Below are 20,159 nucleotides of genomic sequence, written 5' to 3'. Positions count from 1 at the left end.
TTGGCCACCTCATGCGAAGAGTTGACTCATTGGAAAAGACTCTGATGCTGGGAGGGACTGGGGGCAGGAGGAGAAGGGGACGACAGAGGATGAGATGGCTGGATGGCATCACTGACTCGATGGACGTGAGTCTGAGTGAACTCTGGGAGTTGGTGATGGACAGGGAGGCCTGGCGTGCTGCGATTCATGGGGTCGCAAAGAGTCAGACACGACTGAGCGACTGAACTGAACTGAACTGAATTCCAGGTAAACATTGAAGGCACGTAACGCCGCAGGGCTCTGGAGGAGGGCTTCCTGGATGAGGTGACCGTACTACAGCAAGGAGGCAAGCGACCACGGGCACAGCCACAGTCCAGGCCTGCATCCGCTGGACAGGAGGGGCTGGGTGGGGGTGGGGGCCCACAGTGGCAGGGCAGGGCTCTGGACCTGGCTCCACCATGGTCTGATGTCTGGGCCAAGACTGCTCTCTCCGAGCCTCAGTGTCCTCATCTATAAACAGAGCCGAAAGAGATTTGTTTTGCTCACTCATCTGCTGAGCAGGGATATCTGACCCTCTGGCCAGGGTCTCAGGTTTTCCACCACCTCTGGGTGTACAGCCCTCTCTCCTGCGAGGCTGCCTCCTTCCTCTCCCTGGGCTGCGACCTGCCTCTCTGGGAACCTCCTCAGATCTCAGGTCTGCCTCTGTGTTCTGGATCCTGCTTCTCCCTGGGCCCCAGATGGCTCCCCAGACGCTGCAAAGGCCCCTTTCAGGGCCAAACTGCCCGAGCAACCCGTAGAATGGGGTCTCGACCCAGTCAACTCCGGCTCAAGCTGTTCTCCACCAGGACAGGGCCTGGTGCTGAGCACAGGACTGAAACCCAAGTCCATGGTGCATCTGACCTTGCCGACGGGGGTATCCTCGTCCTGCAGAAGCTGAGACTCTTTGTCCAGAGGTGAACATGTCCACATGTGGCCCGGGAATCAGGAACCCTGCGAATCCAGGGAAAGTAGACTGCCAGCTCCGGTGCCACTTCCCACCGAGGAGGTAAGTGGGCGGCCCGGCAACCACAGGGGCGGCTTCCACCTGAATTCGGCAAGAATCTGCCCATGGCTGCCCCGCACGGAAATATACAAGTGAGGGCGGCCCCGTGCGGCCCGGCCACAGCCGTGCAAAGAGATCGAGATTCCCCATCATCAGGTGGGTGCATGCCAGCCGGGACCAGAGTCTCAACAGAGGTGCACAGACCCCAGAGCCCTTCTGATGGTCTCCAGGCAACAGAGGGGCAGAATGTAGCCAGAGCTTTCTTAGACACGGCAGAAGCACCTGCATGTTTCTGAGCTGCCCTCTAGAAGCAGGGAGGGGAGTGGGTTATCCAGGGAGCCTGGCAGGAGGGTCCCCCAGCGGCCTGTAGTCCCACAAGGCACTCGGTCATCAGAGGCACCTCCTGAGAAGTTTTTATGTGGAGATTACACATTTTGTGTGTGTGCGTGTGAAACCTCTCACTTTTAAAATGCAGACTTGAAACTGGAACTTTTATGCATTGATGGCAGGAATGTAAAGTGATGCAGCTATTGGAAAACAGTATGGAGGTTCCTCAAATATTCAAACATAGAGTTGAGCCATCAATTTTACTTCTGGGGACACACCCAAAAGAACTGAAAATAGTGACTCAGAGATCCACGAAGCTGTGCTCAGAGCAGCACTAACCACAAAAGCCAACCGGTGGAAGCAACCCAGGGGTCCATCCGTGGCTGATGGATGAACAGTGTGGTCTCGACACACCACGCAGTATTATTCAGTCTTAAAAGGAAGTCCTGACACTTGCAACAACATGGATTAACTGAAAAACACTGTGCTCAGTGAAACAAGCCAGTCACAGAGACAAGTATTGCATGATCCCACTTATGTGAGGGCCTACAGGAGTCAAGTTCACAAAGACAGGAAGTAGGATGGTGGGTGACAGAGGCTGGGACAGGGACGGGGTCAGAATCTCAGGCTTGCAAGCTGGAAAGTCTTCTGGGAATGGCTGCTGGTGATGGCCGCACAGCAGTGTGAGCCTGTTTCCTACCACTGGAATGTACGCTGGAAAACGGGGGCGATGGCACCCTTAGAGCGTGTGGGTTTTACCAAAACAAAATAAATTCCGTAACAAAATCCATAGCAAAATAAATTCCTAAGCCAAACAAAAGCACATGTAACATGGTGTGGCCTGTGGTCCCCACCTGTGTGATTATTCAGTTTAATCTTCTTTGTGGGTTGTTTTGGCTGTTTCATGAGACAAACTGTTTTGGATGGTGGTCTCCTGATGGAGCAGGAGACAGAGGAAAGCCCCGCGGTGGTGACGCGCTCAGCCTGCCGCTGCTGAGGGCCTGACCCTGGGTGACCACCTCCCCCCGAGCCCTGCACTGTGCGCCTCCGGGTATGTGCTTCCCTGTCTTCGCCCAACTCCTCTGGCCTCTCCCAAGTGTTCTCTTTCTCCTGGCCACCTCCATCAGGGCTAAAAGCGGGGCAGTGAGGCCCTGTCCGAGCCCCCGCTCCCGCACCTCCACTGGGAGTGTTGCCCACGGAGTCTGCAGCACATCTTCCCTGGAGGCCAGGACCCTTCTCCACGTGAACAGCACCGTGACAGTGGCAGGTGTTGGCTCTCCAACAACCAGCACCTGTTGCTGTGGGCTCCTGGGAGTTCAACCATGAGCACCCACTGTCCTGATTCAGAGATGGACAAACCACATCTCACGGCAGCTTTGTATGTACCGGGGACCTCCCATGCAGCCCAAGCCAGAGCTCCTTCCCCAAGGACTGAGGCTCTACTCTCCTTCTGGCTGAGATCAGCCATCGCCCTCTCTGGTTCCCATCACTAACCTACTCGCTGGGCTTTCCCGGTGGAAAGCAGGGTCCTGTCCTCACCCTGCAAGCTGAGACCCAGGCCAGGAGCCTCTCCGATCTGCCCCTGTGGGCTGAGTCTCTCCCCTGCCTTGGTCTGTTCCCCTTGGGTGCACAGAGCTTTTCAGGTACACAGCTTTACAGGAAGAGATGAAGCCAGGTGGACTGCAGACAGGAATCGGGGAGACATCTGTCCACTGCAACAGAATCTGGAGTCTAGGGGACCCTCTGCTTCCTCTGAGGCCTGGAGCCAAGCCTTGTGCCCGCAGGGAGGGTGGGCTGAGGAAGCTTGCCAGCTGGGAGCCCACTGAGGGGTCAGAGAGCCTCACGCAGGGACTGTCCCTCCTGCCGGGAGAATGGCTGGGGCCTGGTCTCCGTGGCCACTGGAGACAGGCAGGAGCTGGCTGCCCTTCTCCTGAGACTTATTGGCAGAGGGGAGAAAATGGCAATCCAGTGAAAATCTGAGAGCGACCTGGCAATGCCTAGAAACGCTGAGGATTCAGACAAGGGGAAAACTGCAGAAGAAAATGCCCATGACGCCGTTTACGTAGACCTGAAAATCACAAAACCATGTTTTGATATGAGAATGCGCCTTTAAACATCACATTTATGTCGAGGTTATAAGAACTGGAATGAAAAGCACACACACTCTGGAAACGTTACATGCTCTCTGGTAAAAGCACCCATCAAACTGACAACTCTGGGAAAAGAGTGCGGAAAACCAAGGAAATTTCCCTTTTGCTGCTCTACTAAACGACTTAAACATGACAAAAAAAGTCTTTAACAGTCGACATTCCTGTATGTTCAGTGTATTTGTAAAATCTCTTACTCCAAGCAGAAGAGCCCAGAGGAGACGGAAACTGGAGGAAAGCGCACGCCCCTCCGCGGGGCCGGTTCCAGCCCAGGCTCCGCGGCCCCGGAAGAGGAACTGGGGAGCCCGGGCCGCGCGAGCCCCGCCCCCCGGCCCCGCCATTGGCAGGAACGGCGCCGGGCCCCACTCTGATTGGCGGCGCTGCGATCCCTGATTTGCATAGACCCCGGTCAGGCTGGCGGGCCCAGCTTCGGAAGCGGAGGCTCGGGTCTGCAGCAGCTGCCGGGACGCCCGCGGGGCGGACGTCCTGGAGGCTCGCCCTGGAGCCGACTGGTCCATCCGCCTCGGCGCCCCCGCGCCCCCCCATCCAGACGCGGCGCCCGGGTGAGCCTGCAGAGCTGCGCGCATCCTGCCTTCCCGGACTCAGGCATCTGGGCGGGGGGCGGATGGCCACAGCCACAGACGGACATCTGCCTGCAGAGCAAACACGGGCTGGGCGGGTGGCCGCCTCCGACGCGTGTCCCCGTCCGTGCGCTCCTGCCCTCGGGCGCTGCGCACCTGAGCCGGGGCAGGGCTCGCGTCCGGTCTGCGCCCGGTCTGCGCGCCCGCCCCCGCGCCCCTCCTGCCCAGCAGGCGCTCTGTCTGGTTGCTTTAAGCCAGTGGATTCAGACAACTTCCAGGTATTGAGTTAAAAAAGACTCAAGAAAGAGCCCCCTGCCAAGTCTTTTTATTGTACAAAAAAGCAGTTTTGACAGCAAAAACCCCAGTTGCCCCCATGCTTGTGACAAAATCATTCCTTTGGACCGTGGCCAGGAGAAAACAGTTCCTCCCACCGGCAGCATTTTCTAGACAGGTTATCAAATACAGTTTATTCAGAAAAAAGACAATGTTTTAAGAACCTAACTCCCAAACACTGAAAGAGCCCATAGGCTGAGCAGAATACAGCCTCTGCTGAGATCCGCCAGTAGGGACGGGCTCTGAGGGCGGGCCCACCCGGCCACCCGGCCAGCCGGCCAGCCGGCCAGCCGGCCACCCGGAGAGGGCTGTGGGCCAGCGCTCCCTCCCTTCCCTCGGAGCTGATTGGGTGGCCCGCGCCTCTTCCCAGGTTGCCCGCCCACCCCGCCGGGCAGTCCTGGTCACAGCCAGCACGCACTGCCCGGGGAGGCCGAAACCCTGAACACTGAGCTACGATGGGAGCCACTCCACCACTCCCCAGCCCCGGCAAGTGCAACCTGTGATCAACAGTAGGATTCAGCACCTCTCGGCTTGGAACTCCCCCAACACACACACACACACACACACACCACACACATACACACACACACATGACCTGTGATTGCGTGGTATTCAGCGCTGTGCCCCTCGGCTGCGGTCTCCGGAAGACCTGCGCTACTGCGTGTGAGGCCGCTTGGCCACAGGCTCTTCCTCCTGCCCCTGCTTCAGCCATCGCTCCAGGAGGCCGGCGCTGCCTCTCTTGGGGGTTACTGGGCTCTTCTGCAGGAACTGGCTGGACCACTGGGGCACATCTGGCTCTGCTTTTTGGGGTGTTCTGGGCTCTTCCTTTTTGGGTGACTTCGTGGCCAGCCACTGCAGCATCTTCTGGCTGCTGGCGCTCACCGTGAGCTCCTAGGAGAAAGCAGCAGCAGCTCAGACCCCCAGCTCGAGCTCCTGGGAAACCGGGGAAGAGGCGCTGCGTGAGGCACTGGCCTGGGCACGGAGATGTGGCCAGGGGCACGAGGAGGGGAGCAGGGCGGGTTCCCAGGGCCGGAAGGGAGAGGGGGCAGCTCATGGTGGGCGAGACCGGCCACAGAAGACAGCGGGCAGAGAATGAAGCAAGCTCAGGAGAAAGAGCTTAGCCTGAGCAGACCATGCGGGGAGCCAGCTGGAGACGCAGCCCTCAGACAGAGGCTGGGTGAGAGGGGCCTGCTGCTCCCTGCGCCTGAGCCCAGCACAGGATGCCAGCTCTCCAGAGCGTGAATTATTCTGCAGAGAAGACCGTGGCAGACATGGGGCCATGTCTGGTGCAAAATGAATATCTACAGTTGCATTTTTTGAGAGACAGGTAATGAAAAGCGCTACCAGGGATACAAGGCTTTGAGAGAACCAAGAGAAAGAGGCTGACGCTGACTGTAAGTGTGAAAACATAAGAGGCTTTGAGGGAGACAGGGCGGGGGCTGTGGTTCTGTCTCCATCCTCCGGCCACCGAGGAGCAGCTGCTGCCCCTGCCTCATCCCTGGGTATCAGCGGGGCCAACTTCTGCTCCGGGGCTTCTTATCACACAGGCCTCGTCTGTCCACCTTCCTTTCAAAATACAGCCCCGTGATCCCCGCCAACTCTACAGCTTGTGCTCCTTGCAGGAACATTTTCCAGTCTCCTGAAGGAGAATGAGGATTGAAATCCCCCCATCTGGTAGCTGGGAAAGCAGAGAAAACAGATGGAAACACGTCTCCCACTCGGTTGGCAAGATAGACGGTCCTGGTCAGGGCCCCTCTGTGCTTTTCAGGCGCCCTCCAGACGAGGAGTGCTCAAAGCTGGCTTCTTATCACACCCACCCGAGCAGCTTCGTACAGTCACAGAAGGCCCGGCCCAGCCTGAACACTGACTGGCACGCGCCAGGCCCGCCCACAGCCCCTCTGAGAGTCACGGCCCGGGGCTGCCTTGCTGCACGAGGAGGACGAACTGTGGGTGCTTTGGATTCAGCCTCTGGCGGTAAAGGTCCCAGCGTGCGCTGAGAGGCCCCTCGGAGCAGGTGGAGCTCGGCAGGGACGGGCGGGTGTCCGGGCCCTACCTTTCCGGCCAGCAGGTGGAGCGGCAACACACACTCGGGAGCGTTGTTCCAGGAGCTGTTCACCACGGATGACACCCGGTGGAAGGCGATGTTCTCCGTGGGGCGGATCAACTTCAGAGCTTCCTGAGCTGGGACCTCACCGAAGTCCAGCCACTTGGAGACCGCCTCTTCGCCATCCAGTATGGCAGGCATCCTGGGGGGTAAGCGCAAGACAGGGGTTGGGGGCACCGGGCTGGGGGGTCTAGTCAGCTGATGCACAGGCTGCCCCCTCCCCGTCTACACCTGCACGCTGTCCCGTGCCCCCGGAAACAACAGGGCACAGAGCTCAGCACAGGAGAGCCAGCTCAGAGTGTGGTGGTGAAGACCGTGCCCGGTGCTGCAAGTGGGTGCCCTCCCGCGCAAACGCTAGCAGACTGGTGACCTTTATGGCGCCCTGGCCTAGACGTCAAGGGAAAACAAAGCCTGGGAAACCTGTCTGTCATTAAGACCCCAGCCTTCCCACCCACACAGGTTTATGTAAGGAAGAGCTATCTCTAAAACTGTGACCGAAAGGCAACCCAAAGGCAACTGTGGCCGAAATGGCTCAGAAAAGCGAAGAGGCCGCCCCAGACGACTCCTGGTACCCAGGAGACGTTAGGAAAAGAGCGCTTGTTGAGCTTCCAATTTTATGTTCTGGGCTAGTGCAAAGCATGCACACACTTCATTGGGGGATGGCACGGTTGAATTTAGGAGAGAAATGTATGAACGTTACTTTTAATAATTATTGTTACTTCAACAAATCAAACACTTACTTGCTTTACTGTTTTATTTTCTGGCTGCAGCGCACAGTCTGTAGGACCTTAGTTTCCCAGGGATCACATTTAGGCCCCAGCAGGGAGGGCGGAGGCCTGACCACTGGACTGCCAGGGAATCTCCCAAGATATACTTTTAAACAGTATTTTAAAATGTCTGACATCTAGATTTACAATGAATGGCATCTTTGCATTGTATCACAACTTCATTGGCAGTAATTGGCAGCAGTTTACTTAACTGTATAAAATAGTGGAACAAAATCTTGGATTCGATGAAATAGGACTTTATGGTGAATTAGCAAAACTAGAACTATCATATCCCAGGAAAGCATCATTTCAGACAGAATGCTTAGGGCAAAGGGGTTAAAATAGATAATCCAATATGTGCCATACTGAATTTTTTTCAGCAAAACATCATAAAATGATCCCTGAGGGCACTGAGACCTGGCAAAAGTTGTGAAAGCATTACACAAGTATGTCGGTTCTGCCAATGCTTGTTTTTAAAATGAAAATTTATTCCAGTGTGATTGACTATTAGACAGCAATTTAAGCATAATGCACACTTTGCATTTGCTTATACACAGTTTTACCTGTGAGGAAACCCACTGTGAACACGGAAAATGTCACCCTGCCGGGCTGCATCTTGTGAGACGCGCCTCAGACACCGGCGGCCTCGGCCCAGCGCATACTCTCCAAAGTGGCGGCCTGCTCTTACTGTGTGCTTGTAAACGCTTCTGTTAAAAAACTGCTCATTCAACACCTCAAACATGTCTAAGCTTCTGGGCTCAGACATTCTAACCGGTGCACGAAAACGGAGAACTTTTAAGGCTTGGGGAGAAGGGAGAATAATAAACCATCTCGAAAGCCAGGCTCCCCGGGTGGCTCAGTCGTAAAGAGTCCACCTGCCAATGCAGGAAACGCAGGTTCGATCCCTGGGGTGGGAGAATCCCCTGGGGAGGGAAATGGCAGCCCACTCTGGTCTTCTTGCCTAGGAAATCCCGTGGACAGAGGAGCCTGGCGGGTTACAGTCCATGGAGTTGCAAAGAGCCAGACACAACTGAGCGACTGAATGACAGCCTTGAAAGCAGGAACAGAACACGTGGTGTCTCCTGGGCAACAACACAAAGGACCCACAACAGTGAGGGGCTGGAAAAGGGGCATCCACGGCCAGACGGGCACAAGCAGCCCAAGAGCTGCAGCAGCCAGGCTTGAAGGAGCAGACGCAGTGGGAAGATCGCTCGGCATGCTGAGAAAGCCAAGCAGTGAATAAAAAGGGGGGCTTTCTCACAAAGAGAACGCACTGTCTGTACACAAAGACCACAGGAGAGCACGGGGGCTCCTCGCAGGGCTCTGATGGCGGTCTGCGCAGCTCCAGGCACGATGCTGGAGTTAACTAGGGGAGGCGGCCCATCGCATCAGAACGTTCAGTTCTGATTAAATATGTATCTACTGTGAAGGCCAAAGAATGCTCCAACTACCGCACAATTGCACTCATCTCACACGCTAGTAAAGTCACGCTCAAAATTCTCCAAGCCAGGCTTCAGCAATATGTGAACCGTGAACTTCCTGATGTTCAAGCTGGTTTTAGAAAAGGCAGAGGAACCAGAGATCAAATTGCCAACATCTGCTGGATCATAGAAAAAGCAAGAGAGTTCCAGAAAAACATCTATTTCTGCTTTATTGACTATGCCAAAGCCTTTGACTGTGTGGATCACAATAAACTGTGGAAAATTCTGAAAGAGATGGGAATCCCAGACCACCTGACCTGCCTCCTGAGAAATTTGTATGCAGGTCAGGAAGCAGCAGTTAGAACTGGACATGAACAACAGACTGGTTCCAAATAGGAAAAGGAGTTCGTCAAGGCTGTATATTGTCACCCTGTTTATTTAACTTATATGCAGAGTACATCATGAGAAACACTGGACTGGAGGAAGCACAAGCTGGAATCAAGATTGCCGGGAGAAATATCAATAACCTCAGATATGCAGATGACACCGCCCTTATGTCAGAAAGTGAAGGGGAACTCAAAAGCTTCTTGATAAAAGTGAAAGAGGACAGTGAAAAAGGTGGCTTAAAGCTCAACATTCAGAAAATGAAGATCATGCCATCCGGTCCCACCACTTCATGGGAAATAGATGGGGAAACAGTGGAAACAGTGTCAGAGTTTATTTTTCTGGGCTCCAAAATCATTGCAGATGGTGACTGCAGCCATGACATTAAAAGGCGCTTACTCCTTGGAAGGAAAGTTATGACCAACCTAGATAGCATATTCAATAGCAGAGACATTACTTTGCCAACAAAGGTTCGTCTAGTCAAGGCTATGGTTTTTCCAGTGGTCATGTATGGATGTGAGAGTCGGACTGTGAAGAAGGCTGAGCGCCAAAGAATTGATGCTTTTGAACTGTGGTGTTGGAGAAGACTCTTGAGAGTCCCTTGGACTGCAAGGAGATCCAACCAGTCCATTCTGAAGGAGATCAGCCCTGGGATTTCTTTGGAGGGAATGATGCTGAAGCTGAAACTCCAGTCCTTTGGCCACCTCATGCGAAGAGCTGACTCATTGGAAAAGACTCTGATGCTGGGAGGGATTGGGGGCAAGAGGAGAAGGGGACGACAGAGGATGAGATGGCTGGATGGCATCACTGACTCAATGAGTGAGTCTCAGTGAACTCTGGGAGTTGGTGATGGACAGGGAGGCCTGGCGTGCTGTGATTCATGGGGTCGCAAAGAGTCGGACACGACTGAGCGACTGATCTGATCTGATGAAGGCCAGCCTCGGAGGAACAACATTTCAAAGGCAGAAGAACACATCCCAGGATTTAAGACCGGAAAAGACAATCATTTCGCATCACCTTCCTCCCACCAGGTGACAGTAAGTCACAAGCTGCGACTCCTCCAGCACAAGCTGACTTCAGGCCTTTTTAAGGTATGGTGCTGTATTTACTATAACTTCTTTGTACTTCTTAACCACGGAATGCATGCTACTGTAGTGTGGGTTTTATTAGATTCCTATTATTTTTTAACTGGGTCACTGACAAAATGTTTAAGTGTTGTCTCCTTACTCCCACTTTTTTGTAAGTTCTCTGGATTTCACTGTGCAGTTTTGCATAGCGTGGGAACTTCCAGGAACGTGTGTCATATTACAGCCACGCAGACTGTACCTGGATCTTGTGAATCAGGCTTTGTTTCCGACTCTCTAAATCTGTGCATGCAGAAACTCTGAATTCCGGAAGCTGCTTGTTTAAACCCAAAGACGACAAGCCCTGCCCTGAACCCTCTGAACGCAGGCGCGGGGGCCGTGCTTGCCTGTTGTGGATGTCGTTCAAGACTTTGCAGGAGTCCACTGTGATGATGCTGTAGGAATAGAGGCAGTCTCCTCCCGCCGGGGGCTCCCAGCAGTCGAAGATCCCGGCCATCGTCAGCGGCCTCCAGTTGTCCCAGACCTTCTCCCAGTCCTCGGGGCTGGCCACAGCACCCACCTGCTCGGACTGGAAGCAAAGCCACAGCAGATCAGGCACTCCGCGGCCACCCTCCCCTGCAGGCAACAGCATGGCCCTCATCTCCGCACGGAGGCCCTGGACCCACTGTCAGAGGACAGAGGCCTGGTGGCAGAGCCTCCCTGAGGCAGTAGGTTTATGGCCCTGGCACGCTTTCACGATACAGCCTAACACCTCCCGTGGCATTCAGGCCTTCCTCGATCTGGAGCCTCATTCCAGCTTTCACACACAAGGGGAACTTGCGTCCCGCCCAGCTGTCGGTAAACAGCCCACGCGTCTCGAGGAAGTCACTTTCCTCTTCCTACCCGAAAGGTCTTTTCTGCCCGAGCTCAACATGCCAACTCCCACTTGCCTTCAAGATTCAGCTCCCGGCTTCCAAAGGCTGGGAGTTGCCTCCACCTTCCCTCTCTACAAGAGCAGATAGAGACTCTCCATAAGCGTAACTTTCCCTAAACTCATCAGAGAACTCAGGTCATAGGGCAGCCACTTAGCCTGAACTGTAAAGCAAAGACAGGGTCATCCAAAGGGAGAGGAGACCCGACTACGGGCTTCCCAGTGGTGACAGGAGGCAAACAAGGCCTCCTTTATACAGCAGCTAAGCATTCAGATAAAATGACCGTCCAACTGCTCTCTGCAGAGCGCAGGCTCGCCCAAGAGGGCTGCAGGTGTCCGGACCAGCCTCCGAGGGTGCTCATGAGACAGACAGGGCCGGGGATGGAGGAAGACTCCCTGCCCGGCGTGTCCAGGTGCTCAGGGACGGCAAGAGGCCTCACCACACCCTTCTCCTCCAAGGAGCACGAAGCTTAAGGAGCCAGGGGAGAAGGGATAAAGCCTGTCACTCCTAAGAGTCAAGGGAAGCCCCGCTGAGGCTGCAAAAGGGCGACAGGAACAGCTCTCTGCTTCCCTGGGGAGGAGCAGGCTCACCGAGAAAGCCCGAGAACTGGGGCCACAGTTCCGCTTAAGACGAGGCTGAACCAGGACAGCAGAGAGTGTGCTGCAGCCTCTGCGGATGAGCAGGCCCCAGGTGATGGGCAGCAGGGCGTGCCTGGGGAGAGCGTCCTGAGGGCTTCAAAGCGCGGGGAGCAGGGGTCTTGAGGAAAACCCTCCGGAAAACCAACCCTCACCCTGAACACGGGGCAACACCAGACAAATAGTCGAAGGGTCTGGTGCACGACAAAACCCAAGTCCAGCCCAGCTCCTGACAAGACCAACTCAGCCTAAGGGCGGACACACATGTGCACGTCCAGAGACAAATATGACTGGTCTCCGTCTCTCTCCTACCTCCTATGTCTGGCAACCAGTAAAAAAAAAAAATCTAAGATACACAAAACAGCCAGATAACCAAGGAACTGCTAAGATACATAGAAATCAACAGGGCCGGACTCAAGAGTAAATAAGAAAGAAGAGTGAACTTAAAAACAGATGAGTAAAAACGGCCCAGCCTGAAACACAGAGAAAAAGAATGGAGTATATAAAATGTCTGGAAGCTACGGGACAACATCACACTGTCTAACACATGCATGATGAGAATCCCAGAAAGAAGAAATAATGGGACAGAAGGAAAATCTGAATAGATAATTTATGGCTGAGAATTAAAAAAAAAAAAATAGGAAAGACACCCAACCGAATATCCAAGAAGCCCGAGAGCCAGAGAGGACACGCTGCTGCACCTTCTCGGGCTTGACCTGGGGGAAGTAGATGAAGTAGGGCTGCCGGTGGCTCGTGGCCTGACGTCGCTGCCACTCGTAGAAGCCGTCCGCCAAGACGACGCAGCGTCTCCCGTTAACCAGAGGCACCTGGGGGAAAGCACGGGCGACCTCAGAGCGGGAACCCCTGCGTCACGTCTCATAGGTGTGAAGTCCCCCCTGCGTCACGTCTCATAGGTGTGAAGTCCCCCCTGCGTCACGTCTCATAGGTGTGAAGTCCCCCCTGCGTCACGTCTCATAGGTGTGAAGTCGCGCGTCATGGGTGTCAGAAAGCTTAAAGAACGTGCCTAAGAGGAAACAGGCGCTGTGGAGACGCTCTCCAAAGCTGGCCGCCCCGGAAGCGAGCCCCACCCAGCAGGATTCACAGCGATGAGGTCCCCTCCCTCGGTGACCTCGGGCGGCTCGGTGTAAACCAAGGAACACAGCAGAAGCGATGCTTGGGACTTCTGAGGCAGGGCCATACAGCCCCGCGGCTCTGCCCGCTCCCTGGAGGGTAAGCAGGGTGCCGCGTGAGATGCCTGACTGCCTACCCTCACGAGACACGTGGGCGGGCCTCCCCCTGTCCCCGCATCCCGGCCGAGGACAGGACACGTGGGTGAGAAGCCACCTGGACGTCCAGCTGTCCTGCGACGCGAGCGCTACATGAGAACCTCTGGGTGGGTACCACGTGTCCAGCTGGGCCCAGCAGCCCACGACTGAGTGGGAGAAAAAGCCCCGCTGTCTCACCGGGGTACAGAGAACAGCACTCTACAGCGACAAACGGGACAGTCTGGAGCTGTTTCGCAGGCGTCCAGGTGCCGGCAGTTCTGACCGAGAACCGCCGGCACGCGTGCCTCTCCTACCTTGAAGGACCGCTTCTCCATGATGGTGTCACTGCGGCAGTTGCTGGTGTTGATCTGCAGCTTGGAAAGATCCGCTTCCTTGAACCAGTAGGGGACCAGGCCCCACCGCATGGGTGCGATGATCCGCTCGGACGAGTCTGCGTCCTGCCACGAGAACGGGTGCGGTGCAGTGAGGAGACGGGGAGGACCCTGCAAACCTCCTGGAGGGCACGCAGCACGGCACTTGGAGGAGGGGATGGCAAGCCCCTCCAGTGTTCTCGCCTGGAGAATCCCAGCGAGGGGCCGGGCAGGCCACAGTCCCAGGGGTCTCAAGAGTTGGACATGCCTGAGCAGCTAAACCACCATCACCGCCAGTGTTGAAACGCAGAGAGTAGATGACTGTGGACAGGGAGAGCTCCTGCCAGCAGTTCTAATGAATTCTCATGATATGCGTGGCTGGCGTTCTCAGGCTGCTGCTGCTGCTGCTAAGTCGCTTCAGTCGTGTCCGACTCTGTGCAGCCCCATAGATGGCAGCCCACCAGGCTCCCCCGTCCCTGGGATTCTCCAGGCAAGAACACTGGAGTGGGTTGCCATTTCCTTCTCCAGTGCATGAAAGTGAAAAGTGAAAGTGAAGTCGCGCAGTTGTGTCTGACTCTCTGCGACCCCATGGACTGCAGCCTACCAGGCTCCTCTGTCCATGGGATTTTCCAGACAAGAGTACTGGAGTGGGGTGCCATTGCCTTCTCCGGCGTTCTCAGGCAACCGTGCTTATCAGGATGGTGACGTTCTGCCTGGGGGTTGGGGGGTACTAAGAGGTTCAGTTCCTGTAAGCTGTGAATCAGTGCCGGCCACAGGAGAGGCAGGCTCTGAGGCCCTACACCGCACGTGGCCCAGCTCTGATAAGGCACACACGACAGTCATCCCATGGAAGGTCCGTGCTAAGACAGGGACACACGGAAGGACGTGCGCCATGCCTTGTGAGGCCACACAGACGCTGAGCGACATGATACGATGCTACGGTCTACGGCCCTGTTAAGTGGTGCGCACAGGCGTGCTGGAAAAGTTCAGCGGACAGTGATCTGTGAGAGGGCGCCAAGCGATCAGCTCCTTGGGAGGTGCAGAAGGGGGGATGAGGTGAGGGGGTTCTCGGACTGGACCCCACAAGAGGAACAGGACTGGGACAAAGAAGAGGTGGCAGGAGGGACCAGAGGGGAAATCAGAGGCCGAGCGAAGACTGGGCAGGAAGTGGTTTTGCGCAGCAAGCGTACAGCAAGCCTGGGGTGCTATTTTTAGGAGGCCCGTTCACAGGGCTGGCCCTCAAGCAGCATGTGAGAACTTGGCTTTTGAGAGCGCCCCCCTTTTCCTAACTGATTGGGATGGTGTCCTATGCCCGCTTCAGGCAGGAAACGAGGTTCTTGCTGAGCACCGGCTTTCCTTATGGGCGTCTGCTGCTTGCTAGGGAGAGCGCCCACGAGACCAGCCCCCAGCAAACCCTGGGCCTGTGTCTAATGGGTCTCTCTGGGCAGAAACGCTGCACACGCGTTACTACCTCTTTCATGCTGGAGAAAACTCGCTCGGTGTGTCCCCTCGCTGGGAGGGAGGAAAGGTTGTAAGGAAGCTGAGCACGAATTTCTCCAGATCTCTACTTGCTTCTGTTCCCCTGATTCTGCTATGTATCCCTTCACTGCAATAAACAGTAGCCGCGTCACATGCTGCCTTTTAAGCAACCTCCAAATGCGAGAGTAGTCTTGGGGCCCCCGCCCTGAACGTACGGTTGCTAAACTTTTTTGGGGTACCTGGCCCCCTGAGAATTTGATGAGACCGACAGATTGAAATGCACACACTGTTCTCTCGGTACAGACACTGGGCTGGCACAGACTGAGCGGAGAGTGCATGCTGGGTTCCGCTGCGGGGGCACGGTGGGTCTGCTGAGAGAGGGGAGAGGCCTCTACACCAGATGCGCACAGACTTTTCTCTGGAAGGCTAAATACTAAGTATTGCAGACTTTGCAGCCCCTACAGCCTCTGGTATGTTAATAAAACTATTACAGGGGCAGAGCAGCCAAAGGCGACAGGCGCATGGATGCTGCTCTGTCCCAGAAAACTGCATGTAGGGAGATGACCAGAGGACCCTGCTTTCTGCCTCCTGAGACCCCAGACTCCAGGGAAGAGACAAACTGTACCTGCAAGGCCTTGCCCTAATTCCTCACTGGTGAACAAGACAAAAAGGTTTTCTGAGTCACCAGAATGAAATCCACAGAGAGATGCTTCCTATGTCCAACAAGCATGTGGAGTTAAAACTGAGGAGACAGGCGGCCTGGCAGAGGAGGGAGAAGCAGACTTTTCCTGCAATGGACCAGACAGCGGGTATTTGTGGCTTTCTGAGCCCATACAGTCTCTGCTGCCACTCAACTCAACTCTGGCATCCTTGGCATGTCAGGGCAGCCAAAAAGCGGGCATGGCTGTATTCTAATAAAACTGTTTCATAAACACAGTGCACAGGATTTGATCCCATGGTTTGCCAATCTCTGGAATAAAGGCAAGAATAAGGTGTTCGTAAGAAGACCCTGGTTAGATGTGTGGCATGGAGCAGGCACACAAGTGTTAGTTTAATATTTTTCGAGGTTGTGACTAAAACGAAGCCGCAAAACCTACATAAAGGTGACTGGGGAAGCCATGAGAATAAAATTTCTTAGAGAGTAAATCAACCACAGGATGAAACCTGCGGGAAGTAGGAGGGGGTGGAGAAAAAAGGAAAACGGAGAACTGGGGGGAGAGTGCAGTCCAAGAGGGAGTATCTAGAGAGCATGGCAGGACGGAAAGAGGGGAGAGCAAGGGGCTCCGAGAGCGCGGGACACCGTCTAATAGGCCCCTAGGAGGCTTTCCCTTTTTGTTCCAGGCTAATGCATCACCGACTCCATGGACATGAGTTTGAGCAGACTCCAGGAGTTGGTGATGGACAGGGAGGCCTGGCGTGCTGCGGTCCATGGGGTCGCCGAGAGTCGGACACGACTGAGCGATTGAACTGAACTGATGCCCCAGCTGCGCTCTTCACAAGATCCTGTCTCATTTCTTTCAAAACCTTGCCTGTTAATGAGCCAACCCCTCCCCCACACACCACAGAGCCATGCTTGTCCCACGCGCAGTCAGGTTTCGCAAAGTCACCGCAAACAGCGCGTCAGGGAAACCCGAGAGCGGCTCTGGGGGAAACACAGTTAGGTGGCCAGGAGCCTGTAGTGATGTTTCGTTAACTGGTCCGTACACAACCGCGCCTTCTCTGTATTTCTGTGCAGCACGTTTACTATTATATGTTAGACTTTATGTAACATATATTGTCAGTTCATTACTTTTGAATTCATGACCAACAGCCACAGTAACTCATGCCTGAGTGAAGCGTCTCTGACACACGCATGTTCTCTGTAAGGCATGTTACCTCCTTCCTGCTTTCAGGAATCCTAGCCTGCGCTTTACCACTATGCCTGGAGACAATTTTAAACAGTGAGATTGCCGGCAAAAAGCACAGAAATGCAAAAAAAAAAACCATCAATAAACAGACCTCAAGAAAGACACTTGTTTATAGTATAAAAGCCGAAACAAGAAGGTGGAGCTTTGATCTCAGCTGGGAATGCGTATTTGGGACTCATATTTCACCACTCTATGTCCATAAGGGACTCGAAAGCAACATGAGTATTATTTTGGGGGGTTCCAAAGTAGGCCAGTGATGCTGCTAAACATTCTACAATGCAGACAGGTCAGCTTCCCACAACAAACATCTCAGTCAAAGTGTCAGCAGTGCCGAGGCTGGGAAATCCTCCTCTTCCAAGTTCCACGCGTCGCCTTTTAACTTGACTGCATTCACTCAACAACTGGAAACCCAACCCAGGTAGGGGCTGCCCCACAGGGGACATGGTGAATAGAAAGTTCTTCTAAGCCAGAATACTGCGAGTACTGCTCAGTATTACTCATCTCCTCCTCTGCCCCCTTGGGCTTGTGAGCAGAACAGCTGGTAGCACTGGGGTTGGGTAAGCAGAAGGGGAAGCAGGGTGCAAATTGGCGGTTTCAGATGCAAACATTCCAATCCACACTCGGGCGTGGTCTTTGATGACGTGGATTAACAAGCTGACATGGTTCTACTTTGGCTTTACGATTCCACAGTTTTTCATTTTCAGATAAACGAAAACTCAACTATTTATCAAAACCAGGAAATCCTAGCGATCTTTATAAAATTTATGAGAGATGTGGAGTCAAAACATTACATCAGTAAATGCGCAGCACTGCCAGGAGAGGGGGGCTGTGTGTTCAGGAGCCCACCATCGCATTCCTAGTTCCAGGAAGCATCACCGGAGCGGAAGGGTGGATGGGACCTTCGTACCAGCTGCCCCTCACCGACTGGGTAACCTGGGATCACTCACAGTCTTTCTGCACTTCTGTCTTCACACCTGTTAAGTTTTCTTCCAGCTAACATTCATTCTATAATGAGGTGGTACAAAGAGAACCATGGCTAACACTAAGAAACCGCATACAGCCAATCCTTGTCTCCAGATTATGCTTTCTTCTGAAATGTTTAATTTTTTTCCTTTCCCAGTCAAGGTTTCCCATAGTATTTATTTTATTTTGATTTTCTGCTAATTAAAAAGGTTTTTTTAGTTTCAGTGGGGAAGTATGCACCGACTAAAAACGGCTCGAGTACACTATTTCATGTAAATGGCTTCACTCAACCAAAAAAATCAGTTATCTCGTGTGTTGATTTCAAAATACGGTCTTCCTAACGTAAAGATGAATCTTCTGACTACCATATAAACACGACACTTCTGAAGAGCACGCAACAGGGACTTCCCTGGGGGTCCAGTGGGTAAGACTGCGTCCACTACCCGGGGCGCAGATTCAGTCCCTGGTAACCAAACACGATCCCTGCATGCTGCCTGGTGGGGCCTAAAACTTGAAAAAGAGAAAAGTATGCAAGAGGGCTTCAAGCAACTTCATGAAGCGACTTGTGCATTACGGACCAAATCGAAGAAAAGTCCAAGATGGAAACCATCAGAATTTAAAACACATCAAAGATATTCAAAATATCTAAGACATGGAGAAACTATCACTCTCCAGAATGAAGCACTTTTACTACACGGCATGTATACATACATTCCCCCTCTCTCTCTCTCAGGAGATAAAGCAAGGAAGCAAAACATTATAAATTATTGACCACTCCAACACTACAGAGGTAGATTTTATAAACACAAAGAAAGCAATTAAACTTTGGAATACCAGACCAAACACCTCTGTTCCTAGCTTCAGTTAAAGATAAAACGAGCAGAAAGGGTAGAAGCTTCAGCGTTCAAGAAACATCAGAGGTGTTGCAGACTAGTTTTAACGCTGCCCTAAGCCTAGAGAGTCTGATAAGCTGGACTCCTAAGGAGCATAGCGATCCCCCCGCTCTTTTCTTTAAGATATCTAAATGACCCAGATCAGGTCGGCGCTCACCTTCTCCAGGTGCAGCCGGGACAGGAGCACCGGGCTGCTGGAGCGCGGGCTCTTGTTGTACGAGGGGCAGTACCGATCTGGGTCCCTCCACTCCGGGAGCCGCTGGTGGCCCTGTCGGTCCCGGTAGGCGCAAGCTCGGGCCAGGACCTCCCTGGGCAGGTGGCAGGACGTCCGGCCGCACATCCTCGGCGCCCACACCGCGGGTCCTGCGCGCGGAGACCGGGGGAGTCGGACTCGGGCCTCGCCTCACGCGGCCCGCCTCTCCCCGGCCCCAACCCCGCCCGAGCGCCCGGCTCCCGGGAACGCCGCCCGCCTCGCGGCCCGGCGCGGCCCGGCGCCAGAAGGGAGCCCCCCCGCCTGGGCCGCCTCCCGCCCAGCCGCGCCGCCGCCCGCAGCCCCGCTCCGCCCGCTCCAGGACCGCTGACCCTGAGGGACGAGCCCGCCGCCGCCCGCCCGCGCCCGCCCGCCGCGTCTCACCCGCCGCTCACCCGTCGCTCTGGCGCGCCCGCGGGCCCCGCCCCCAGCGGCCGCCTGGCCCCGCCCCGCGACAGGCTCCGCCCCGCGCGCGCCGGCGGTTCCTTCCGGCCCCGCGCTGCACCCACTCCCGCACTGTGCCCAGGGACTACCCTGGAACGTGGCTCTCCCGAAAGCGCCCGACGAGGAGACGGATAGTCTCGGGGTCCACGTCCTCCGTGTTGGCCGTGCCCCTGCGGGGTGAACTGCCCCCATGGCTAACCTCGGGCAGGGGCCGGGAAGGGCCCGAAGGTCCAGGCTGTCCTGAGAGACCCGCGATGCGACCCCGCGGCCTGCGGGCCCTGCTCCGCGCAGCGGGAACCAGGGAACCAGGGCTCCAGGTCGTTGTGGGGGTGAAATCAGAAAACATTGTCTATACCTGACAGTCATACCAACTGCCCATGGTTTGGGGCAAAACTTGAAAAACCATCAGTAAAATTCCACGAATCACAGGTCACTCAAACTTCAGTGGGCACCAGAACACTTTGCAAGGCCTCCACCTTTACCCCCACCCCAAATACGAATCTCTAACGGTTGACACCAATGTTGTTAAAAATAGGCAAAACAGATGTATTGGCAAAACCACCACGCCTGGGTTTAAAAGCCCAGCTGCAGAAACCAGGGCCTCGCGCTCTGTGGGGCTGTTCCCCCAGCAGCAGGAGCGCCCCCCCCCTCAGACCTTGCACTAGGCCCACCCCCACCCCCAGACCCCACTGATCCCCTACTGAAGGAGGGTGGTTCTGCCCACCACTGCCGTCATCCCCTCAGGAAATCCGTGCTGCTCCCGCTCCTGGGTGTGGGGCACGGGCAGAGCCAGTGAGAGGGTCCTGCCCCCTTGTAGGTACAGAGGCAAAGGGCTCCGGGTGGCAGGGAAGCCGGACGCCTAAGCACAAGT

General features: G+C 54.9%; 1 protein-coding gene across 4 annotated transcripts; it reads right to left on the bottom strand.

Moving 5' to 3' along the window:
• Positions 1 to 4,385: 4,385 nt before the first annotated feature.
• HMCES (5-hydroxymethylcytosine binding, ES cell specific) lies at positions 4,386 to 19,250 on the bottom strand. Of its 4 annotated transcripts, none has more exons than XM_070777017.1 (7): positions 19,177 to 19,250; positions 18,752 to 18,957; positions 13,296 to 13,439; positions 12,418 to 12,543; positions 10,557 to 10,738; positions 6,463 to 6,655; positions 4,386 to 5,300 (listed from the first exon to the last, which is right to left on the bottom strand). In XM_070777017.1, the coding sequence occupies exons 2-7, from the start codon at positions 18,932 to 18,934 to the stop codon at positions 5,064 to 5,066; spliced, it is 1,065 nt and encodes a 354-aa protein (XP_070633118.1). In that variant the 5' UTR covers positions 18,935 to 18,957; positions 19,177 to 19,250; the 3' UTR covers positions 4,386 to 5,063. The 4 variants fall into 4 exon arrangements, with proteins under 4 accessions (XP_070633118.1, XP_070633120.1, XP_070633119.1 ...); XM_070777019.1 differs by having other exon boundaries at positions 12,433 to 12,543; XM_070777018.1 differs by having other exon boundaries at positions 19,229 to 19,250.
• Between the last annotated feature and the right edge of the window lie 909 nt (positions 19,251 to 20,159).

This window comes from Bos indicus, chromosome 22 (assembly GCF_029378745.1).
Source record: "Bos indicus isolate NIAB-ARS_2022 breed Sahiwal x Tharparkar chromosome 22, NIAB-ARS_B.indTharparkar_mat_pri_1.0, whole genome shotgun sequence".
Taxonomy (NCBI): Eukaryota; Metazoa; Chordata; class Mammalia; order Artiodactyla; family Bovidae; genus Bos; species Bos indicus.
Note: the sequence above shows the minus strand (reverse complement) of the source record. Positions and strands in the feature narration are given on the sequence as shown.